This window comes from Prionailurus bengalensis, chromosome B4 (genome assembly GCF_016509475.1).
Source record: "Prionailurus bengalensis isolate Pbe53 chromosome B4, Fcat_Pben_1.1_paternal_pri, whole genome shotgun sequence".
In the NCBI taxonomy this organism is placed as follows: Eukaryota; Metazoa; Chordata; class Mammalia; order Carnivora; family Felidae; genus Prionailurus; species Prionailurus bengalensis.
In genome coordinates, this window is record NC_057358.1 from 31,089,841 (window position 1) to 31,116,459 (window position 26,619).

The window sequence follows — 26,619 nt, forward strand, 5'->3', positions numbered from 1 at the left end:
TGACAAACTTTTCCTTTTAAATCACATTTTTCTTCATGAAAGACAAAAATATACTTTTATGTTTTTAAATATATTTCAAGGACACCTGGGTAGTTCAGGCAGCTAAGCATCCAAATCTTGACTTAAGCTCAGGTCATGATCTCACAGTTCCTGAGTTCAAACCCTGCATCACGCTTCACACTGTCAGTGCAGAGCCTGCTTGGGATTCTCACTCTCCTCTCTCTGCCCCTGACTCTTAAAATAAATAAACTTACATTAATTAATTAATTTAAAATTCCAGAATTATATGAAGCCAACATGAAACTATAGCAGTATTTTTTGTTGATGGGTGGTTTACAATTATGTTGGATACCACTATTAATAACCTTTGAAAATCTATAAAGGTATTTGAAGGGAGTTTAGAATAATCATTTTCTATTCTGATTGTGTTTAAATCAGCAAATGAATCTCATCTAAACAAAATTTAGGCAAATTTGATTTATTTGATTTTAGAATTTAAAAACTCCATGGTAAAGTTTACCTAAAACGGTTAGTCCTTCATCTGAGTTGTTGGATGTGCTTTAAAGTTCAAAGTATGGTATCTTTGAACACACTCTTTAATTCAGACTTCATCCTATTTCCTCTATTCGGACTGACATTACTCGTCACTTCTTTTTTTTTTTTTTTTTTTATGAAATTTATTGAAAAATTGGTTTCCATACAACACCCAGTGCTCATCCCAAAAGGTGCCCTCCTCAATACCCATCATCCACCCTCTCCTCCCTCCCACCCCCCATCAACCCTCAGTTTGTTCTCAGTTTTTAACAGTCTCTTATGCTTTGGCTCTCTCCCATTCTAACCTCTTTTTTTTTTTTTCCCTTCCCCTCCCCCATGGGTTCCTGTTAAGTTTCTCGGGATCCACATAAGAGTGAAACCATATGGTATCTGTCTTTCTCTGTATGGCTTATTTCACTTAGCATCACACTCTCCAGTTCCATCCACGTTGCTACAAAAGGCCATATTTCATTTTTTTCTCATTGCCACGTAATATTCCATTGTGTATATAAACCACAATTTCTTTATCCATTCATCAGTTGATGGACATTTAGGCTCTTTCCATAATTTGGCTATTGTTGAGAGTGCTGCTATGAACATTGGGGTACAAGTGGCCCTATGCATCAGTACCCCTGTATCCCTTGGATAAATTCCTAGCAGTGCTATTGCTGGGTCATAGGGTAGGTCTATTTTTAATTTTCTGAGGAACCTCCACACTGCTTTCCAGAGCGGCTGCACCAATTTGCATTCCCACCAACAGTGCAAGAGGGTTCCCGTTTCTCCACATCCTCTCCAGCATCTATAGTCTCCTGATTTGTTCATTTTGGCCACTCTGACTGGCGTGAGGTGATACCTGAGTGTGGTTTTGATTTGTATTTCCCTGATAAGGAGCGACACTGAACATCTTTTCATGTGCCTGTTGGCCATCCGGATGTCTTCTTTAGAGAAGTGTCTATTCATGTTTTCTGCCCATTTCTTCACTGGATTATTTGTTTTTCGGGTGTGGAGTTTGGTGAGCTCTTTATAGATTTTGGATAATAGCCCTTTGTCCGATACGTCATTTGCGAATATCTTTTCCCATTCCGTTGGTTGCCTTTTAGTTTTGTTGGTTGTTTCCTTTGCTGTGCAGAAGCTTTTTATCTTCATAAGGTCCCAGTAATTCACTTTTGCTTTTAATTCCCTTGCCTTTGGGGATGTGTCGAGTAAGAGATTGCTACGGCTGAGGTCAGAGAGGTCTTTTCCTGCTTTCTCCTCTAAGGTTTTGATGGTTTCCTGTCTCACATTTAGGTCCTTTATGCATTTTGAGTTTATTTTTGTGAATGATGTGAGAAAGTGGTCTAGTTTCAACCTTCTGCATGTTGCTGTCCAGTTCTCCCAGCACCATTTGTTAAAGAGGCTGTCTTTTTTCCATTGGATGTTCTTTCCTGCTTTGTCAAAGATGAGTTGGCCATACGTTTGTGGGTCTAGTTCTGGGGTTTCTATTCTATTCCATTGGTCTATGTGTCTGTTTTTGTGCCATACTCATCACTTCTAAGTCACTACATTTTAGTCTGAATTCATGCACACCCAGGAAGTCCTCCAGACTCTTGAAGGTAGTATTCATTTCATTTAGATAACCTGAGTTTTTGTTACGAGCTGGGTTCAGTGGCCTGCTGGTGTTTCCTTTGCCCCACGTGCAGTTGGGCACCAACCTGGGAAGGTTAACATCACCTGAGGCTGGGCTAAGCAAACCTCTCTAAAGGGTAACCAAGAATTTCAGTTAAAACAAGGGTAAGAAAATTCAGGCTAAGGTTAGTTTTTTGCCCAATGATATCTGTTCAACTTTTAAAATTATAGCAAATTTTTAAAAAGCTAAACTGAAAATCACCCACCATCCTGAGACGTCACCAAAAGGAATTACGAACGAGACAATTACCAAAGTATTTTCTTTTGAGAACAAAAGTTTTCAAAGCTCTGGATTCCTAAGGATTCAATCATGTAACCCCTGTACAGTCTATTAGGTAGGACTAATAATAAAAGACATACACTGATACAGAAAATTTAGTTTTAAAAATATTTGTATTACAGAAATGTATATAATATACACTCATTCATTGATTCATTCATTCTATGAACATTTATTGAGTCCTTTGTATGCAGTTTCAAATACATATTCAAGTAATTACTACACATTCATAGACCATATGAATTATCTACTTATTTTCTGTTCTGTAACAATACAGTAAGTTTAGAATTTCCACATTTCCATATATTCATCTATGTTAGTGGAAGACACTAAGGATTTCCCAAACACTTCCTTGGGTGGAAAATACAACCAACACATTTTTTTTTTTTTTAGGTTTTATTTATATAAGTAACTTTTACACCCAATGTGGGGCTCAAGCTCACAACTCTGAGATCGAGTCACATGCTCTTCTCACTGAGCCAGTCAAGCACCCCCAACAAACATATTTTTCAATCAACTCCTGCTGCTGCCTAAATTACACAAAATCAACCAATGAAGAACTAATGGAAAGAGAGGAATGAAGCAGCAAATAGAGACTAATCAAACACTTATCCATGTTGAGAGCTGGGGGTGCCTGAGGAAAAGCTCTAGAACATCTGGGAAGTTAATTTAAAAATGGCTTTTGGATTCAGGCCTTGATAAAGTCTTCCAAAAAGTTGAAAATGCATCTCACAACAGGGCTCCACATAAATCCTCATGAATTTGTATTAATAGTTGACTGATATTCCATCACTGTTCAGGAGCAAGAAAGAAAATAATACCAATCTAAGACCACTCTACACCAGTTAAGATTGGTACTTGAATCCATGGGTTTGGACTGTCTACAGGACAGAAGAGCCAGGTGGTTGGGACAAAATAAAAGATGAGTTATCATGCCAAGTTGCATTTAAAGCAGGATTTGGAGCTTCTGTTAGAAGGCTAAAATCAAATGAAATACCAAACAGCTCAAGCAGATTTTGACCACAGTGTGGCTAGCTCGTCATCAAAGACACAAAAGTTCAGTGCCTTGTGAAGGGAAAGACATTAAAACAAAAGCAAACACACTGTGCTGGAAGATTATTTGTTCGATAACTACCAAGGTCTAACATAGTTTTCCCTTATCCTCATATTTCTGCAGAATATTTAAACTTTCTCTAAGGCTAAAATAAATATATAAATAAACAACCCCCATTACACATTACTTCTACAAACAAATTGTGGTTTCAGGCAATGTTAATCAACAAAAAGAATTAAACAAGAAGTCTTTAAAATTAGCCATGACCTTATTTATGGCTTCATTAGTTTCAAGATTTCATTTGTTGGGTTGTTTATGTCACCTCAGCCTTTAATTTAATTGCTGCATCTCTAACTATATTAGAATAGCTTAATGAATGGTGATTGCTTGTTTTTACCCACCAAAATTTAACATTTGCAGAACATAGAACAACCAAAGAACCATTTAATTCACCCATGTATTTCATGAAGTTAGGTTTATACTTTTAGCAGATCTTCTGTTAGAAAAGTCAGATGTGAACGAGTATGACACAGTCTGATGTAATTAGGAATGAGGCTGAAATGGGAGGTCTTAGAGGTCCATAGACACCATGCCAAGGGCTCAGATGCATCATGGGGACAATGAACAGCAATAAAATAATTTTAACCAAGGGAATGAGATGTCAGCTCTTTATTTTACATAGAAAACTCCAGGTATTGGGAAAAGCAGGGATTTGAGGAGAATAAGACTGGAGTGGAAGCAGGGAGATGAGTTAGCAGACTCAGAGAAAAGATGTGGAATTATTTAGAATGTAAAATTGGTAGGCCTTGGTCACTGAATGGGGGGAAGGGCAAGGAAGCTGGCTGCAAAAGAATGGTTTATGTGTTGAGGAAATATATGGATGGTGATGATATTCTTTGAGATTAGGCCCATGAAACTAGAAGAGGTGAATTTGGTTTTGGATAGGTTGGGTTTAGGTGTTTGAGAGACACAGGAAGATCTGCTCCTAGCTGGTAGTTAGCTCCAAGGATCTGGGGCTTAAAGGAGAGGACTGGGCTAGTGCAGATTACCCATCACCAGTCCCATGCAGTAGTTAAAACTCTATCCCAAAGAACCACATAGGGAATAGCAGTGGTCCAGAGCTATTTCCATTAGCAGGCAAGGAGAAGAGAATCTTAAGATAAAAAGAGAAAGGGAGGCAAACCATTAAGAGACTCTTAAATATAGAGAACAAACTGAGGGTGCTGGAGAGGTGTTGTGTGGGGGGGATGGGCTAATAAGGAGGGCACTTGTTGGGACAGGCACTAGGTATTATATGTAAGTGATAAATCACTAAATTCTACTCCTAAAATCATTATTACACTATACATTAACTAACTTGGGTTAAAATAAAATTAAAAAAAAAATAAAGATATTCTGTCTTCTTGAACACAGACAGTAATGTCTCTTACATTGGCTGTAGCAATGTTATTCTAGACATGTCTCCTGAGGCAAGGGAAATAAAAGCAAAAATAAACTATTGGGACTATATCAAGATAAAAAGCTTCTGCACAGTGAAGAAAACAATCAAAAAAACTAAAAGACAACCCATAGAATGGGAGATGATATTTGCAAATGACATCCGATAAAGGGTTGGTACCTAAAATATATAAAGAACTTTTACAACTCAATACCCCAAAAATAATCTGATTAAAAATGGGCAGAATATATGAACAGACATTTCCCCAAAGAAGATATCATGATGGCCAACAGATGAGAAGATGCTCATCATCACTCATCACCAGGGAAATTCAAATCAAAACTACAATGAGATATCACCTCACACCAGTCAGAAAGGCCAAAATCAACAACACAAGAAACAACACAAGATGTGGAGAAAGGGGAACCCTCTTACACTGTTGGTGGGAATGCAAACTGGTACAGCTACTCTAGAAAACTGTAAGGAGGTTCTTCAAAAAGTTAAAAATAGAACTACCCTACGATCCAGTAATTGCACTACTGAGTATTTACCTTCAAAATACAGAAACGTTAATTCAAAAGGATATATGCACCCCTAAGTTTATTACAGCATTATTTACAATAACCAGATTTTTAAAGCAGTCCAAATGCCCAATAGATGAATGGATAAAGAAGATGTGATATAATATACAAAATGGAATATTATTCAGCCATAAAAAAGAATGAAAGCTTGCCATTTGCAATGACATGGATGTAGCTACAGTGTGTAATGCTGAGCTAAATAAGTCAGTCAGAGAAAGACAAATACCATGTGATTTCACTCATATGTGGAATTTAAGAAAAAAAAATACACAAAGGATAAAAGAGACAAAACCAAGAAACAGACTCTTAAGTACAGAGAATATACTGATGGTTACCAGCAAGGAGATGGGTGGGGGATGGGTGAAACAGCTGATGGGGATTAAGAGTACACTTATCATGATGAGCACCATGTAATGTACAGAATTGTTGAATCAGTATATTGTACACCTGAAACTAATATAACACTGTGTTAACTACACTGGAATTAAAATTAAAGGCTAAAAAAAAAAAAGAAAAAAAAAAAGAAAAAGAAAGGAAGGAAGTCAGAAAGGAAGAAAAAAGCCAGAGAGGAAGTAGGAAGCAAGAGGTAGTAGTACGATACACAGAAACTCAGAGGACAGAGTTCCAGGAATGCCACCGAGTGATCCCAGGTGGAAAGAAGAGGAGTGTTTATTGGCTCTAGGAGGCCATTAGGAAACTATAATTATATTGTAGTTCTGGAGGTCAGAAGTCCGAATGAGATGGGTTTCACTGGGCTAAAATCAAGGTGTCAGCAGTGTTATGTTCCTTTTGGAGTCTCTAGGGGAGACTGTTTCTTGCCTTTTCTAGCTCCTAGAATCCACTTGCTTTCCTTGTCTGGTGGCCCCTTCCTGTCTTCAAAGCCAGTAGCACAGCATCTTCAGATCTCTCTGACTCTCCTGCCCCCTCCTTTCACTTATAAAAACTCTTATGATTCTATTGAGCCCATTGGGATAATCTGGAAAAATCTCCCCACTTTATGATCCTTAACTCAATCAGATCTGCAATGTTCTTTTTGCTGTACAGAGCAACACATTCAGAGGTTCCAGGAATTAGGGCATAGGCATCATGGAGGGGGAGGGTAGACTGCAGTGTCTACCACATGAAATGCAGGTGGTAAAGAAATGTGGGAAGGAAGACACAGCCATCTATATCAAATCTAGATTAATCTTTCAAGAAGTTTGGATTAGAAGTGAAGAGGAAAAATAGGGCAGAAAATAGCTAGAGGGTAAAAAATGATTTTTTTTTAACAGCATGATAAAGATATCTGCATGTTAACCCACTGTGTGGGAGAGTGAGCGGAGAGGCACAGGCTGAAGAAGGGGCTGAGGAGGACTGATGGAGCAGGCTCCTTGCAGCGTAGGGTTGGGGCTGGAAGAAGGAGGTGACCTACAACAAGCAGGGAGAGAGAAGGAGCCTGGGCTTGGATGCAGGTATATGGTAGTTTTGGACAGGAGAGGCATGTTGAAGGGAACAACAAAGTTTGGGACATTTCCTGAGGTGAATGGAGCTGGCCAAGGTCAGAAATGGATAGCTTAAGGGCCCTGAGAAGGGGCCACGGTAGAGCACATTAATTAGCAATGGCACCAACATGCAAAACTCATGATGACAGGAAGATTTACCACCTTTGAGCACTGCTTTCTCACATTTTAAGAAAAGCAAAGGTGAATAATACAAAGCAAATGTAAGTAAATAAAGTGGTATTGACTTTCTGAAGAGCAAATACAACTTTGTTATGTGACCCAACATTTTAAAAAGAGCATGTGTTTAATAACTACCTATATCTAAGAAAATTCATTTTGTTCTATGTTTGTCAGACTTCCCTTTTGACACAACTGGATTTCAGTTTTAATGGGGGAAAAAAAACAAGTTCACAAAGGTCTTTTCTTTTAAAATCCACATTTTCTTTTTAGTGGTAAAATGCATGCAAAAAGCATATGATTATGGTATTTATGTTTCCATTAAGGTGTCCTGAACAAGCTGGGGGAGTCTAGCCTGCTATTTCCCTGCTATTTAGATTTACAGCGGCACAGTACCTATTTTATTTCAATTATACTTGAGGACAATGCTCTCTTGGTGGCAAATGATTGCATGGTGACAGTCAGCAAATGCCCATTAGAGCTGCCTTTCTGTGGAGTTTTAACTACAGATTCCGGCATCTGGATATAAAAGTATGAATTGCCTGGTGTCCTCAAGTAAATAAAAATACTATTGACCAGCATTTCATCATTTCTTTATTAGAATTCAAAGCATACTAAACTTTTAAGTGGGAGTTGTTGAACTCCCATGAAACTTTTGGTAAGTGTCAAGAAACTCTGATTAAAGTTTATGAATATCACACCTGTAAGTTGACCTTTTAAATAAAATGACTATTGGGGCGCCTGGGTGGCGCAGTCGGTTAAGCGTCCGACTTCAGCCAGGTCATGATCTCGCGGTCCGTGAGTTCGAGCCCCGCGTCAGGCTCTGGGCTGATGGCTCGGAGCCTGGAGCCTGTTTCCGACTCTGTGCCTCCCTCTCTCTCTGCCCCTCCCCCATTCATGCTCTGTCTCTCTCTGTCCCAAAAATAAATAAAAAACGTTGAAAAAAATTAACAAAAACAAAACAAAACAAAACAAAACAAAAGAAATGACTATTTAACCAAAGGTTAACAGTGGACATAAATGATTGCCAAGATAAAGTGGTGCCCATGGGGTGCGTCGGTGGCTCAGTCAGTTAAGCATCCAACTCTTGCTCTTGGCTTGCGTCATGATCTCAGGGTCTTGAGATCCCTGCTTGGGATTTTCTCTCTCCTTCTCTCTCTGCCCCTTCCCTGCTCATGTGTACACACACACACACACGCACGCTCTCCCTCAAAATAAATAAATAAACATTTTTTAAAAAATCTGTGCCCACTACAGAAATTATAAATTAGTTCACAGCTTTACTGTTAATAGACCTTAATATACTAACTTATATTAGAGTTCCAATTTCGTTTTATTTGTTTGTTTTCATTAGCTCAAGAAAAGTGCTTTCCAGGGGCGCCTGGGTGGCTCAGTCAGTTGAGCATCCAACTTCAACTCAGGTCATGATCTCGCAGTTTGTGAGTCCGAGACCCATGTCGGGCTCTGTGCTGACAGCTCAGAGCCTGGAGCCTGCTTCAAGTTCTGTGTGTGTGTGTGTCTCTCTCTCTGCCCCTCCCCTGCTCACACTGTGTCTCTCTCTCTCAAAAATAAATAAACATAAAAAAAAAAAAAAAAAGAATAGTGCTTTCCAAAGGGTGAATGGACTAACGGTTGCTTTACAGTCAACTGAGGTGCTTGTTGAAAATCTGGGTTCTTAGCCCTCAACCAGACCTACTGACCCCAAATATCTATGAAGGGAGGGCCACAAAACTGCATTTGTGAGAAGCATTCCAGGTTCTTTGTATACATGCTGAAATGTGAAAACTCACTGTTCTAGAATGCAGTCTGTGACAGTTCTTAAGATCATGATTCCTGCCTGTCTGCCTTGCCTGAAGATACCTTAGTGTAAGTAGAAATGCTAACATTTTAGACAAGGTTTTAGAAATTCAAGCCTCCACATCTCCATGGAGCTTTGCAAGCTTGGAATCAGCAAGAATTTCATGAAAGTAGAACACAAAGAACTTCAAAGAATTCCAGGAAAGCGCAAAATGAAGTCCTTCAAACTGTCAAAGGGCTGAAATCAGTTGAGAGATCACATTCTTACAGGACTATCCCCTGACTTACTCTCAAATAAGACATTTTACAGTACCCAGCACTTATAAGTACTTACATTGAAGAAGGACTCATTCAGCAATGGCTTATACTGAACCCAGGAAGTCCTAATTTAAGGAGAAACTGTTCATGATGTGATGTATGGTGAATACTTAGAGACCAAGCTACTCAATGACTAAAGTGGTATAAGCAGAGGTACGTGCACACACTTTTGCATGTATGTTACGTATAAGGAATAAAACCTAGGTCAATTCATTTCAGTGTCATTCTTTGCTTGTTCCTGCAACCAGGAGGGGATGCTGTGCTTTCCTGAGGAAACGCCCATTTCCTAAAAGCAACAGCAACATTAAACATTTAAATAGGGCTTACAGTGGAGTAGGCATAGTGCTAAGTGCTTTATATGCATTAACAGACTTAGTCCTCCATAAGCCTGGTAAAGTAAGTGTCATTATTATCCCCACTTTACAGATGAGGAAAATGAAGCATAGAGTTTATACAGCTGATGGTAGATGAACCAGAACCAAACTTGGGCAGTGTGCCCCATAGTTCAGGCTCTTATATGTTACATTCTTCCACCTCCTACTCTATAGTAGGATTGTTGATAGAGGTTAGGAGTTGCCAGGAGATAATGGTGTATCAGAGTGAAGAAGGATGTCTGCCAGCAGACATTTGATTGATAAAGTTTATTTAAGTAGAGGCTAAATAAAATGAAAAGTAGAAGAGCTAATTGAGCATCAGTGGAAACTTTTGCCCACTACTTATTTTCACAAAGTACTGTGGAAATGAATTGACCAGGGGATAGTTCTCCAATAGATAGCCTTGATCTAAGGGTGATCATTCCCTTTGGGCTCTTGTGTGTAACTTACTAGACTCAGAATGCTATTTGGCTCCATGAAACAGAACCTTGACGGAGGGTGACTTAAATGAGGGGCTTAGTTATACAGGTGACAAAGAGGGTGGGCATGCTAGGACTAGAACAATGTTTCAAGGGGCCAGGTTGCATCTCTCTTCCTCCACATGGCCATCATCCTCAAGAGTGTTAGATAAACCCCACTTTGGAGCGTTCATTCAAGTTCTAGGCAGAAAGAAGGGAAAATGGCAAAGGGAAAAAGCTGAGTTGACTCCACTTTTTTCCAAAAAAAACAAACAAACAAACAAAACAAAACCAAAAAACTGCTTTATAGAAAGTTCCAGCTTAGATCCACTTCGAACTCATTTGCCAGAATGTCACATGATCACCTTTCACTGCAAAGGAGCCTGGGAAATTGAATTCTTATCTGGGCACACTGCCAGCCTGAACAAAATTGGGATTCTATTAAGTAAAGAGGAGGGGAAGAATAGGTATTGGTGAGGCAGGTAGAATGTCTTCCACAGTGGAGAGAAATGTATCAGAAAGCACTGGATCGGACTCTCAAGTACTCTAGCCAGCTGAAGATACAATGACCAACAGGAAATACAATCTTGCCAAACAAATAAAGCATCATGAATCATTTACATGGCTAAATCTTTGAGGCCCCTGGTTAGGATAAAATGTAACTACACCACTGTTTTTGTGATTTTAAGCCTTGTTATTCATATAAAACAGAAGGGAGGGGTTGGCTTCTCTTTAGCAGCAATCCAATATGAAAAGGGCATTAATAAAAAGGCATTTATAAAAAGTAGTAAAAATGACACTGTAACCAACACATATAGTCAGATGATAGTTCATGTGTGAATCAAATTAAACAAGCATAGAAATATTTCCAGATGTAGTATGAAGGTACCTTGTAAAAGAAGCATTTTATAAATAATATGTGGAAATTGAAAAAATATCCTATTTTGTCATCAAATTCACAGCATTTAATGAATTATCCCTGGCTATTTCCATGCAGAACTATCAGATCCACATTTCTGACTATAAGATCAAAACAAAATGATTAAGCAATGAAACTCAGAATACTGCTTTCTTACTGAACAATCAAAATCCCAGAAATACATGCAGGCTACACTTCAGATTGTCGACTGACTACTATACTCCCACAAAATCCAAAAATTTGGAATAGTAAAGTTGCACCGGTTCACCAATTGGATATTTTGGTGAAATCCAGTGAACTGATGGGAGTTTCTTTATTGGCTATATTCTTTGTACAGGAAATACACTCTGAAGAGTTTCAAGTTTTATGATTTCATTCAAATGATTATTTTTAAATTAATATAATCATTTCTAGATCGTCTTATAAGTGTATTATTTCACTGTCTGGATTTAAGTCAACAAACATGAAGGCACCAAGAGATGGTTTTTTCACTGTCTCAAATTACTGATACTTAAAAGAAGGTTGGACTTCAGGCGTAATTGATTCAATGATGCACCATACAGGCCAAAGGTAGCTGGGTACACACATGCATAAGAACTGCAGAAATTTTGCTGAGAAAAGAGACAGGGGAATGGAGTGAGCCCTGGGCTTGTGGGGGTAGACAAGCAAACCCAAATGAACCTGCCATGGAGCAGCCACGACCGTATTAATGATTTGTGCAAGAGTTTAGATTTTAAAACACATTATTGGCCACATTAAATTAATGTTGTTCATTTGAATGTAATGGTTTTGCTGTTTTGTTTGTATTTAATTTGTAAAGATGTTTGGTTTTATAGTTGTATAATGGCTGTAAACAGAAGGAGTTTAGTCCTATTTTATTTTTATACATATTTAAGTAACATTATAATCAAAACTATTTAATTCTGTACTGCAGAATGAAGAGATTGTCCTTTAAAAAGAGTCTCTATACTACTCAAGTCTGGGAAACACTTTTAAACCACTTTATTTCTGACAGAAAAAGACAATGGAGGTGATACCATTATTTCCAAGCCAAATTCATATTCTGTGACTGGTTGGTAAAGATGTACTTTACAGGTGCAGTAAGTCCCAAGTTCTTGTATTACTAATATAATTTCATAATGGTGTTTGATGGACATCTTGTCCTCTGCAAAAATAAGAATTGCAGAAAACTAAAAAGTTTCTGTGATCCTTTTTAAAGAAAAAAATAAGTATATCTCTCCTGAGTTGGCAGTGCCTTAGAAATCCTCTAGTCCAATAACCATTTGGGGGCACAGATGCAGAGAACTTAAGGTCCCCAGTGGTACACAGCTGTCAAGGTCATGCATGAGTGAGGCCGAAAGGGGCTTTTGAATATAGTGATATCTATGATGTGATTTCTGAACTGCTCACTGTCTGGTCTGACTCATCCCCAAGACAAAGCGTCCTCTGAAATGTTTTGCCAAGAGGCTTTTTGTTTTTGTTTTTTTTTTTCAACGTTTATTTATTTTTGGGACAGAGAGAGACAGAGCATGAATGGCGGAGGGGCAGAGAGAGGGAGACACAGAATCGGAAACAGCCTCCAGGCTCTGAGCCGTCAGTCCAGAGCCCGACGCGGGGCTCGAACTCACGGACCGCGAGATCGTGACCTGGCTGAAGTCGGACGCTTAACCGACTGCACCACCCAGGCGCCCCTGTTTTTGTTTTTTAAGTTTATTTAGTTATTTTGAGAGAGAAAGTGAGAACGTGTGTATCAGTGGGGAAGGCGCAGAGAGAAAGGGAGAGAGAGAATCCTAAGCAGGTTCTATGCTGTCAGCATGAAGCCCTATGCAGGGCTCAAACTCATGAATCTTGAGATCATGACCTGAGCAGAAAACAAGAGTTGGACACTTAACCAAATGAGCCACCCAGGTGTCCCCCAGTGGCTTTTTGATGGAAATTAGTGAGAAGGCTGAGTTTTAGTGTGGGGTCAGCACGGTGCAGAGCCGAGACCACAGGCAGGGATGCTGAAGCACAGTAGCAAATGGTGCTCTGAGCACATAAGCCCTTTTGAAAATTTGCAGACATCTTCAGGGGAGATTTAGACTCTTGCAGGGCACTGGGTTTTAGACTGGGGTTTAAACAATCGCTTCCGGCCCTCAGGGACTGGAGAGATCCCTCCTGACTCCCATCTTCCATGGCAGGTGGGATTCCAAAGCCATGTGAACAAACCACTATAAGAACATCCCCTACTTTACCAGATTTTTAAACTAGATGCAGAAGCTGTTGGGAATGATTCATATTTTTATCAATGATCAATACAACATTAATTTTCTTTCAGTTCTTTCAAAAGTTACCAATAAGCAATGCCAGTGTTTCTGCTGCTCTTTCTCCCAAGAAAACACACTCGATGGGACATTCATGGCCTTCAAGTGTGATCTGACCTTCTACACACAGCTTTTACAAGTACAGCAAAAAACAAGTAAGAAATTTCTTAAGAAAATGTTACTGTTACTGATAATGAACTTATTCTTTGAGTCTTGACACATCAATGCTAGTTAACAAGCACTTTGAATCTTCAAAGTGACCACACCAATGTGGTTTAAATAAACCATAATCTTCTATGTTAACTTATATTACTTACTCATCAGGGTCAACATCAAATAGATTTTCATAAAACAATGAAGAAAACCTAAAATCCAGCCAAAAGAAAGAAAGAGAGAGAAGAGAGAAAGAAAGAAAGAAAGAAAGAAAGAAAGAAAGAAAGAAAGAAAGAAAGAAAAACAAAAATAATCTGACTAGATAGAGTTTTACCTTAACGTCTGCTTCCCCTTTTGCTACTCTTTAAAATGCTTCCTTCTGGGTTTGCCGGAAGCTTACCTGTTATGTTTGCAAACCTCTATTAAAAATAGCTGGAAGTAAATAACTAAAACATAGGCTGCTTGCAAAATGTAGCAGCAAGATAACATGTGTGTGCTACAGATGAAATAATTCCAACTCCTCTGCAGTTTTGCAGAGGTCTATAAAGTGCAGTACCAGAGACCAGCGGCACAGCATCGGACCAGAAAACTTTGTAGAAATGCAAATTTTAGGCACTACTCCATTCCAGGTCTACTGAATCAAAAGTCTGGGGAAGGGTTAAGCAATCTGTGTTTGAAGAAGCCCTCCAGGTAATTCTGATGCAGGCTAACTCTTGAGAACCACACCTTTTAAGTGAAACCTATTTTGAATGTTCAGAGCCTAGCTCCCCTGGAAAGCAATGATTATAAGAAACTATTATAATGCATGATGAGATTAGCTATTGTTTATAACAATAACAGGCATATGTTTCAGTTAAAAATGAATGATAATTATTTTCTTCATGAACTAAACTTTATAAGGTGTTTGACTATATAAATGAAGAGACAGAAAAATAGGTTTTTTAAATGTTTCAGAATTTGAAATAATATATAGCCATTAATAAAAATATAGTCAGTTAAATTCTGAAATAAATATGTAGCCATTAATTGAGAGTCAACATTTCATTCCTTTGTGCTATACTAATATACATAATCACACCCATGGTCTGCGGCTATTAACAAGCAATTTGAAGACTGACTATATTAAACATCTCATTCACTAATTCTTTCATAATAGAAAATCATGTTACCAAAAAAAAAAATAGGTCCTTTAAATCATAAGTCAAACAAATCACGGCATTCTCCATCTGTTTAATTACCATAACTAGAGGTGCTGTTAGCAACAAAAGGAAATTCAGAATTACAAAGTAAAGGTTAGTTCTCCAGTCTGAGACCATTTTAAGAACAAGATGAAATATGTTGGAATCATTAGAAAAGCTGTCAAAACCTCTGCTCCTCTTTCCATTAGGCTTTGATTTGTGTAAACTCAATACTTTTAGACACAACGGCTTTCTAAAGGCCATTAATAAAAGGCAGCCGTGGTTTGAGAATTGATGAACAATCTACTCCCTTGTCAAAAACTATATAAAAGTTGATTTGGAAGCAATACCTTGATTGCTCCTGCAGCCTACCTGTCCACAGACGAAGGTTTGGAATTCCGTGGCTTCTTCACTTGGGCATACAGAGTATCCATCATATGCCCTTCTCTTGGGCTCTGGGGTCTGGTGTTGAGAGCCACTGAGCCTTCGTAGGAAGACATTCCCCCATACAGCAACTCATCAGTACAACCCAATGTCCGATGAAAATCTTGGATTTCAGCATAGTCACGCTCTCGAGCTTGTCGCTCTCTAAATTCGCGAGTTTTGGCTTGAATCCTGTAAAATTAGAACCAAGTTGAAACAAGAGAAACTATGTCTTTTCTAAGAACTGTATATACAGAAATATTCATCAAAATAGGTCATAAAATATATTTTATTTCATGCAGCTATAAGAAGATTGATGGTATAAACAATGTTACATACATTTTGGATTGTCAAGGTAACGTCATGCATGCTCTGAAATAATCACTTCAGATAGCTTTTGTTCACGTCAGTAAGGCATAGTCATGGTTTACAACTTCATTTAAATTGTCACTTATTAATTAGTTTAAGAAATTCGCCAGTAACAGATAGTTTTTAGGCACCCATTTGGGTCTTACTCATGAATTTTTTTAAGGCAAGAAGTGATTTTTCTTAAAGTTACACACTCACAAACATGCTGTATATTTATATATTTATGTGTGAGTGCATAATGTATACATCTTACTCATTATAAATATACCATACACATTCAACATATTACAAAGCCTAAACATAATCCACACCCATAATTTCTCTATTAATGGCAAAAGAAGATCTGTTTAACAACACCAGCTTTGATTTTATGTGATGTATATACAGAATTGGCAAATCCTGAGATTAAGGACAAGAAGGCATGCATCCAATCAAATTCTAAAATAAATCTTGAGTGTGTTATAACTAAGAAACAGATCATAAATAACCACTTTTACTGAAGATTGTTTAAATATTTCCTAAGATTTTATTGAGCTACTTGGTAGAAAGGCCTTTTCAACCTATAATATACTGATATAATTTATATCCTAGGTTGATTTCAGCTATCTAAAAATAATTAAACTATTTTCAATAGAATTTTAATGATTTTTGTTGGGAAAAGCATTTCTATTAAATATTTACAAATTTAAATGTATACTTAAAAGTGAAGTTTTATTTATATAAAGTAATATTTTAGACTGTGCTTAACATTTCATGACAAAATTATTTGTTTTTATCATATCTGATGTAGACCACTGCTAGCATAAATGACATAAATATATATACAAAATAATACAGAAAAGATACAAAAGCCACAGAAAGCATAAAAAATTAAAAAAACAAACAATGGACCAATATCCTTCATGAATATAGAATTAAAAATCCTTTGCAAAATATTACCAAGTAGAATTTAGCACTATGTAAAAAAGATTATATAACATGACCAAGTGATGTTTATTGTAGTAATTCAAGGCTGGTCCAACACTCAAAAACCAATCAGTGTAATCCAACCTATTAACAGGCTAAAGAAGAAAATCACATGATCATATGAATTGATGCAGAAAAAGCATCTGAAAAAATTCAATACCCAACATGACACAAGCTCTAAAAAAACTAGTAATAGAGCATAACTAACTTCCTAAACTTGATAAAGAGCATCTACAAAAAACCTATTAGTAACATCATACATTATACATCATGGAGAAAAACTGAATCTTTTTTTTATTTTAAATATTTTATAATGTTTCTTTTTTTGAGAGAGAGAGACAGAACATGAGTGGGGGAGGGGTAGAGAGATAGAGGGAGACCCAGAATCCGAAGCAGGCTCCAGGCTCTGAGCTGTCAGCACAGAGCCCAACGCAGGACTAGAACCCATGAACCATGAGACCATGACCTGAGCCCAAATCAGATTCTTAACCAACTGAGCCTCATCCCGGAGCCCCGAAAACTGAATCTTAAGATGAGGAAAAGGGTAGGGATGTCTGCTCCCCCATAGTGCTGGAAATTCTAGACAGTGCAATCAGCCTAGAAAAAGAAATGGGTGGTACACAGATTGGGAAAAAAGAAATAAAACAATTCTTATTTGTGGATGACGTAATGATATATTTGCAGGTCTACATACACAGAAAACCCCAAGAAATCTCAAAGTTTCCTAGAACTAAAGATCGAGTTCAGCAAAGTAACAAGATACATCATTAATACACAAAAATCCATTGTATTTCTATATGCTGTCAATGAACATGGATGCTGAAATTAAGAATATGATGTCATTTACAAGCACTAAAAAATGGAATATATACATAAATATACAGATACACAGATAAACTAAAGGTTGGTTTATAGATATGTATAAACATATATAGATAAATCTAACAAAACATGCATACAACTTGTATGCTAAAAACTATACAATGTTGATGAAAAAAATCAAAGAAAATCTAAAACATGGAGAGATTTACTGTGATCATGAATCAAAGACTCAACATAGTAAAGAAGTCAATTCTCTCCAAGTTGAAATCCAGGCTTAATATAATTCCTATAAAAACCCCAGGAAGATTCTTGCAGATATAGACAAGATTATTTTCAAATTTATATAGAAAGAAAAAGGATAGAGTAGCTAAACAATTGTAAAAAAAAAAAAAAAAGAATAATAAACTGGGAAAAATCACACTTCCTGATTTTGAGATGGAATATAGCCATGGTAATCAAGACTGTGTGGTATCTGTGGAGGGACAGATACACAGATCAGAGGAACAGAATAAAGAATCCAGAAATAGCCAAGTATGGCCAACTGATTTCTTTTACTTGTGCAAAGTCAATTCAATAGAATAAAGCATTCTTTTCAATAAATAGTGCTGGAACAATTAAATATTCCTATGCAAAAACAAAAACAAAACAAAACAAAAAACAAAGCACCCTGAATTTAAACATCGTACGTTATACAAAATAACCCAAAATGGATTACAAATTTAAATGTAAAAATGTAATACTATAATACTTTAGAAGAAAATCGTTAGGACCTAACACTTGCAGATAATTCTTAGAAATACCAAAAGCATCATCCATAAAAGAAAAGACAAATAAATTCAACGTCACCAAAACTAAAAGCATTTCCTCTCTGAAAGGCTCTAATAGGACAATGAAAAGACAAGTACAGACCAAGAGAAAATATTTGTAAACCACATATTTGACAAAGAAGTCATGTCCAGAATATATAGGGAATACCTAACACTCAACAATGAGAACAACAAGCCAATTAGAAGAGCAAAAGACAAGAAGCAATTTATTTCTCTGAAAAGTATATGCTGATAACAAATAAGCAGATAAAAATGTTCAACAACAGCAGCCATTAGGGAAATGCAAATTAAGACCAAAATGAGCTACCACTACACACCTATCAGATCAGCTAAAAAAGTGAGAATATCAAATGCTAGCAAGGATGCAAGGAAACTGCATCTAACATACATTACTGGTGGAAATGTAAAATGGTACCATCAACTGGAAAACAGTCTCGCAGTTTCTCACACAACTAGACATACACTTACCATTCCATTCAGCAATTGCACTTCTGGGCATTTATCCCAAAGAAATAGAAACTTAAGTCCATGCAAAGACCTGTACACAATTGTTCATAGACACTTTGTTTCTTATATTCGAAAACAGGAAATAACCAAAATATGCAACAATAAGTGAATGGTCAAGCGAACCAAAGTATATCCTTATCAAAGAGTACCACACAGCAATACAAATGAACAGACTATTAATATACACAGCAACTGGAATCAATCTCAGGGGCATTATTAAACTATGTGGGCAAAAAAAGTCAATCTCAAAGGTCACATGTTATAAGAATTCATTTATATAGCATTCTCAAAATGACAAAATTATAGACATGGTGAACAGAACACAATGGGGTGATGGTGATCACGGTGGGGTTTAGCAACGGTGAGAGCAGGGGGGTGGGTGTGACCATAAAATATTAGTACGAGGAAGATCTTTGCAATGGAAAAATTGTTTCTTAATTGCATTGGTGGTTACATGAACCACACATGTGATTACATGACACAGAACTATGTATACACATGGCACCAATGCCAGTTTCCTGGTTTAGATATTGTACTATAGGCATGTATGATGTAACAGTTTAGGGAAACTGGATAAAGGCTACACAAGACTTCTTTGTACCGTCTTTGCAACTTCCTGTCAATCAAAAATTAATCCAAAATAAAAAGTTTTTAAAAACCCAGAAAGTTGTCACACAGCATTGCAAGCAAAATTTGCATTTTTCTCCCTTGTTTTCTTCTTACGTCAAGGCTATCACCATTATGCCAGTCTTGTTTATCTGAATTTTGGAACTGCTAGGTCATTTTTTTCTAATTTCTTTTATTTCCCGGCTATGAAATGGAAGTACTTAAATTCACCTAGCTTAGTGCTCCTCAACAGGGGTCCAGTGATATTTGAGAAAGGATAATTTGTTATTGTGCACAACTTCTTGCACAACTGCTTATGCATGTCATCAAGCAGTGTCCTCAGACATGGAGGCAAGCAAAAACGCTTCACATTTTCCCAAAACCTCCCTAGAAGGACCTTATTTCATGAGGTGAAAACCAATAACTTAATTTATAAGAGACTACTGAAAAGTTAAATTTTTTTTAATCAGGAAGGGTCCTAGATTCTAATCAATAAAAGTCCCACAGACATAATACCCATAAGAGAAATAGTAAGTCAAATTCTAATGTCAAATTTAGCTAAATTTATACTAGAATTCTTATTATAGTCTAGTCTACTTATTCATTTAGGAGTGATTATAACAGTCAAGGATGTTATTATAAAGGCTGATTACTACTAAATATTAGATATTCATGATGAAAAGTTCATATAAGTTCAGAGATAATTTTATTCTTTGCATCATACTGTCTTTTTGACTCTGTATTCAGGCAGGAAAAACTACAGAAGAGAGAAATTATTTCTTTCTTCAACTCAATGGGATATTATTTGAAGCTCATTTATGGTCACTTATCTGACAATCCACTTTACTACTATATGTGATACCATCAGACAATCACCTAACTACAGATAATATCCAGGGTGACTGGGCATTCACATAAGTCTTGAAGTTTGGGAAACTGTAGAAATTTGTAGGGCTACCATAGATATAAAGCCAAACTCTCCAAATTTTAGGAGAACCCCCTAAAATCAAAGACAGTAATGGATTGGTTTATAAATGAGTGGACCCTATGGTAGCTGAACTTCAGTCCACCGAAAGTGAAGAAAATCCAGCTTACTTATGTTAGAAAATGCAGCCCTGTTAAGAGAAGAAGCCACCAGAAAAAGAGAATGTGAACATTCTCTTCTCACGGGAAGCACAAAACCTAAATAATCTCCCCAAACTTCTTGCACAATTGTTTCAATATATTATTGATGGGCCCTGGAATTGAATGCTCTTTTGTTCCAAATTACACAGAAACTAATCTTCATTTTGGGACTCAATTTCTATCAAGTCAATTGCTCAGAAGTGCTCAACAGTAGCATGCGGTACTATTCATAAAGCCCAGTCCCATTTGCTTTCTTTTACCCAAATTTGTACATTATTACTAGTTGCCACTAATCATTGAATCCAATAAACACGGTCACGTCTATAGCACCGTCTAAAGGCATTAATTTTTGTCTAAGCTCCAATAACATATGAACTTATTATTTTTATTGTTTATCTTGTCGTCACCAATGAATTTATCCCCAAGCCACAAAAGCTGTTTGCATCCCTCCTTTCTTCCCTGGCGGCTCACACTTGTGACGGAAACCTCAGAATGAAACTGCAGCATACCTGTGGCTCAGGAAGTGGGGCTAGTGCCGCAGCAGGCTAAAGAATCTGGTTACCAGCTTGGACTAATGTGCATTTTCAAGTTCATTCTAGGAATCATTGCTAATGAAGCCTGCTGCTGTGCAAATGGCACTGAAAAGTAGATTTTTAAAACCAGGAACACACTATGGTTTGTGAATTGTAGTGACAATTCACAGTCAATTTAACAAAGTTAAATTCACAGTCAAATTAACAAATGATTTTCTTTATTATATACTCTTATACTTGAAGGTCTTGTTTATTGTAAAGTGAGAAATGGGACTTTGGAACGCAACCATGTTATATTTACATATGATATATTTTCATTGTTTCTGGACAGATTTATATTAGAAAAGAAATATTTGGATCAGGGGAGAAAATATCCTTGGCATCTTAATGAAAATAATATAGTTTCTTAAGGAAACTTAAAAAAAAAAAAAGACAGTGATTATACTGCAGTTCAGCCTTTAATAGTTCCAGATGGTCAGTGCTATGAAAGGACACCTCTTCTATTCTTTTATCATGACCCTCAGGTCACAAATTATCTCTAAGATGTGAGAGCCATTCGTTTTTCTGAACAGTCAGGTTGTTGTTTAGCATTGTCCCTCCTATTTATCTTGGGCCAAACTTCAGCAATGACAGAAGTAACTGATTAGCCCAAAACTTAGCCAAAGAAATAAATGTCTATTGCTGTAAGTGTTTCAGATAGTCCTTCATAGTTATACAAGAGAACTATTCTGAGAGCAGACAGCCGTAGTGACTGATGTTGATGGGCAACATCATCGTGCACTATTTTCCTGCTCTTGAAATATAAACAAAAACAAAACTTTTAAAACTTTGTAAGACTTTTAACAAGTGAAGAATTTATCATATCAGTCTGTTATGTTCGAACATAAATATTCTCACCCTTTTGGTAAAAAAAAAAAAAAAAAAGAAAAGTATCTTCCACTATGATAATGAAATTGCCTTGAACCTGCGTAGAAAACAATACACAAAATAATGTAATATACTAAATAAAGTAATAAGGTTAATTTCTTTCCTGCTGTCACTAAATTCATGCTAACAGTCTCTCTTCAGCTTGACATCAATTAATGATTTTAATTCTAGACTCTTGTCACAGTGTTCACCACCTTTTTCTCTAATTAAAATGGATGATGCATGATGAAGACACACAAGACTTCTGTTCTTGTAACATTTCTATTCATTAGGATTTTTTGCTTTTACAATAAATGGCTTTTAGCACTAATTGCAGTAGAGTAAGATGAAAATAACTGTTTTATGACTATTAAGTATGGCCTTCATATATACAGAAAAGGTACAGGCATGAGAATCACTACCGAGTGACCAACTCCTCAGGATGGAAATCAGTGGTCTACTTAAATCCTAAATACGTCACCTCCAATGTAACAAAACTTTGATACATGGAACAACCATGGTGCATTTTTTAGAACACTCCAAGAAATAGAAATTGACCTTTAATAATGTTAATAAAAATGCTGTAAATGTCTACAGAAGATAAAATATACTAATATTAGTTTCCCAAAAAACATTAAAATGAATGTTGCATTGCTACATATCAGATAGTTGTTAAGTATCTTCAAAACAATGTTTAAAACCTTGCAATCAACTCTTTTGGGAAACATTTTATCCCCAACTTATTGGCCTGCCATCCAGAAGCCTCATTCTGGGAACAAAGATCTTTTCCTCACAGTATTTCCTCTCTCTGAAAACCAGTATTACAGACATTCATCAAATAAAACCTAAATGCATGGCAGAATGAAATTTAAACTACAATATAACTGGAAGGAATGGTTCAGTTTAATAGTAGCTTGTGGTCAACTGAATGAATGCTGTATTTGCCCTTTAAAACACCTCATCAGATGGAAGACTTCAGAAATACTGTGGCTCAACTCCTCAATCCATCAGGCAACCCTGCTACATAAATCCCACAACTGGCTCCTCCCAGTACAGGAGCTTCCAATTTGGCATCAATGCCAAACTCCGAAGAGAGGGACAATATTCCACTATATTTCTTACTTTGAAAACAGTCATCATTTTAAGTGGGATTTTATCTCTTGGTAATATTGAGGTAAAAGATAATTGAGACGAAAAGACTTCCATATTCTAAATGGGTCCTGAAAAAAAAATTCATGACTAGGACCAACTGTTTTGAAGGTACATTTCCTGTTCAAGGGAAAATGGCAAGTTGTACAAATCCACAGTGGAATCGTACAATAGGTGGGGACAAGGTAAGCTTCATCCCTTAATACTAAAAGTGAAACGTATCAGTTTTAAAATATTAAATGGTGGTTCGCCTGGGTGACTCAGTTGGTTGAGCATCCAACTCTTGGTTTTGGCTCACAGTCATGGGATTGAGCGCCACATCCAGCTTTGTGGTGACAGCAGAGCCTGCTTTAGATTCTCTCTCTCTCTCCCCCTCTGCCCCTCTCCCCTGCTCATGCTCTCTCTCTAAAATAAACATATATATGTATATATGAATATAAGTGCATATTTGAATATATAAGTGCATATTTGAATATATACATATATACATACACACACATATATATGTATATACATATGGCTAAAAGTTGAAAAAGAGATAAAAAAAAAAAGCATTCATAGAGATACCACAAATGACTAACACAAAACCACAGAATCTAAGGAGTTAGAAGAACACCTCCTTCCTATGAGCCCCTGTGCCTACATATGGGTGTAGAATTTCTCCACTTTGCTAAATACCTAAGTTCTTAAGAACTAGATCTAGACTCCAAATTACCATCTCTGGAGAGTGTTCATTATTAACTCTAGCCTGTCAACCTATTACCTTCCCAAAGCTCTGCAGTTAGCTATTTTCGCATTGGGTGTATTGCCGTATATCAATTTTGTAATGTTAACAGACTTCAATCTTTTCTCCCTCTTAACAAAGGTAAGGGATCCCTGAGAGAAGGAAGAACAACATAATACAAAATTTAGACCATCATATGGTATGTGTAACATATTGTGAAATGACAAAAACTTCTCCTTTATGCTGACTAACACTAGAATAATTTTTCACAAACCAAAACACACACAGTCTTACAGATATTCATCCACTCACATTATGTTCTGACTTTATGAGTAACGAAGCACCTACAGTTATTTCCAACTCAAACAGATGCTGCAATGCCAAATACATCTAAGACGGTTCTCATCAAATACAAAACTGCCTTTTCCTACTCCAGTTATGTTCTCTCAACAAAATCCATTCCAAACACACACATGCACGCACACACACACATACACATGCTCAATATTGGTCTAACTAGTGAACTTCCACATAGTTAATAGACTGTTTAAAATTTTTGTTCACCTGCAACAATAAATTTTTCTAAAAAATGTCTGATGAAACTAATGTCAGTGATTAGAGGTGATTTTTCTGAAGGACTGAAGAGGTCAGAGAAAATATGGAAAATTCTGCTACAGAATAGAAAAATGTAGATTTTCTAAGAGGTTACTTTTTAAAAGTTAAGCTTTGTTCGAATGACAATATGTGATCTAAATGCAAAGATTATCCAGGTTACCTGGGTTCTACGGTCAGAATTCAGGGAGCCTGAATACTAAGTTTGAAGCCAAAATGAGGAAAAATTTCTCTTCTCTTTCAGATACACAGGGAATACACCTATTACTGCTTTATTGATTGTTTCTCCTGTAATTTCACAAACTTTTCATCCATGCACTTTAAACACACTTTACTACTACATTATAATATTTTTAAATGTTAGCTTAAATGTTAACTTCTGCATCTTTTGAAAAGGATCTTACCAACTAAGAAACACCACAAAAAAAGTTTCTATCAAAATTTCAAGTAATTACACAAAGCAGATATTGGAAACAACTGGTAAAACCGAAAAAAGAAATGCCAGTGAATGGGAACCATATGCAGAAATGCCACACAAAGTTGCAAAATGATGCACCGAGAACTGGGTGTAGCACGTGCAGCACATACAGTTTAATGGCCCCAGTACTGGAAACACGAGCTTTTAAGAAGGATTATCTCTTTGAATAATGGAACATTTCTAGCCATACATTTCCTTAGCAGATTTATAAATATCCTTCACATACTGGGAGAATTTCATAAGAAATTCACTTAACTTTTTCATGTCTCCACTAGAATCATTCAGTCCCCTTTAAAATACTTCCAAGAACAACTTACTACATAGATACAGATAAGAATATCAGAACAGGTATCCCTTGCTGAGTAATACAAAATGCAAGCCAGTTAGCATCATATATATAATAGAATGAATAACATATGAAGCAAATATTTCAGAGTTGAGGAATCTGGCCAGATAGTACAGAGATTTCATCTTTCAGACCTTTTTCCTTCTTTCTGTCCTTCCTTCCCATCCATCCATCTGTTCATACAGACTTGACCTTGTTCCAGAAAAAAATTTAACATGGTTTTCTAAGAATGTACAAAAATGCAAAATAAATCAAAATGAAAATAGATTTAGCTTTTTGAAAGTATGCATGTGTGGAAATACATATTTTATAGGAAATAAATTGGAAAGGCATAGTCTAGTATGTTAACAGTGATGTTATTACAGATAAATTTTTATTTTCCGGGCTTAAATTTATGTTTTTTCTTTCAAATTGTGAATAGATTTAGAATTAGAATACATTAGATTTAGACCTTAAAAAGGTACATGTTTTAAACAGGTAAAAACATGAGGGGAAGAAAACAATGGAAAATGAAAGACAGAACAGAAATAAGATGCGTAAGTAGACAAAACAGAAGCCATGAAATATAGACAGATCACCAACAGTGGTTCTACATTTGCTCATGATTCTGGGAAACAATCAACCTTGAGTTCCACAGTCAGTTAGATGAATGAGCTGGATATGGCTGACCCAGGAGCCAATGGTCTTTGCCAGTATTTCCCAAGTGACTGAATTCTGAGATGTTAGTATTCCACAGAAAACAAAAAGTGAAGGGGGATGTTCTGTGAATAAATGAGTTAGGAAATGATGAATCTCTATTCATATCTTGGTAACTCACAAGGTACATTAACATAATTAGAGTTTTGAGATATAATGGAGTAAAGAAATATGCATCAATTGGCTTAACCAAGTGTTTCTCAAAGAGATTTGCATTGTGGAACCCTTTTTCTACTGCTAAACGTTTGGGAAACTCCCACACTACACTGTTCAATATCAACCTTTAAAGCCTAAGGGGAGGTACCACTGGAGCAAAAATACAATAGAAAGCCAAACATTACTTCGGACACTTGGTCACCATAATGGAAGCTAAGTAAGCCTGAAGTTACACAGATCATTTAATTAAATATATTCTATTAGGAGTTTGAAGCCCAATCTTTCTGTGGTGGAAATGAGCCAACGGGGGCTTTGTCCCTAGGCACACCTGAAAGACAACCCAATAAGAGGCAGCAAGCACTGAATTCACACCTCGGCTCCAAATACCAATCACTCTGCTTCATTTCCCCAGCTAGCCCAAATGTGGCCAACAGCATCTCTGAAAGGCAAGCAACTAGGTTTAGAGCTTGGAGTCAGAAGTCAAAATAGCACATCATGGGACCAGCTAATTTTACCCTTGGCATTATCCCCAGACTCCCTGCTTCTCAGGAAGAGAGCCTACACATGCAGTCTCAAGTTGCTTGGCAGGGCAGGGCTAGTAGAGACAGAGGACAGATCTATGCTGGGCTCTTCCTATGTGAACAGCATTTATTCAAGACTCCAT

At 36.8% G+C, this 26,619-nt stretch overlaps 1 protein-coding gene across 19 annotated transcripts in view; it reads right to left on the reverse strand.

The window, feature by feature from the left end:
* The window catches only part of PARD3 (par-3 family cell polarity regulator), a 674,219-nt gene that overhangs the window by 141,885 nt on the left and 505,715 nt on the right, over positions 1-26,619 (reverse strand). For all 19 annotated transcript variants that reach the window (XM_043563582.1, XM_043563576.1, XM_043563584.1 and 16 more), the window contains one exon: positions 15,083-15,325. In XM_043563582.1, the coding sequence (XP_043419517.1) occupies positions 15,083-15,325 (243 nt within the window). The remainder of the gene's footprint in view (positions 1-15,082; positions 15,326-26,619) is intronic.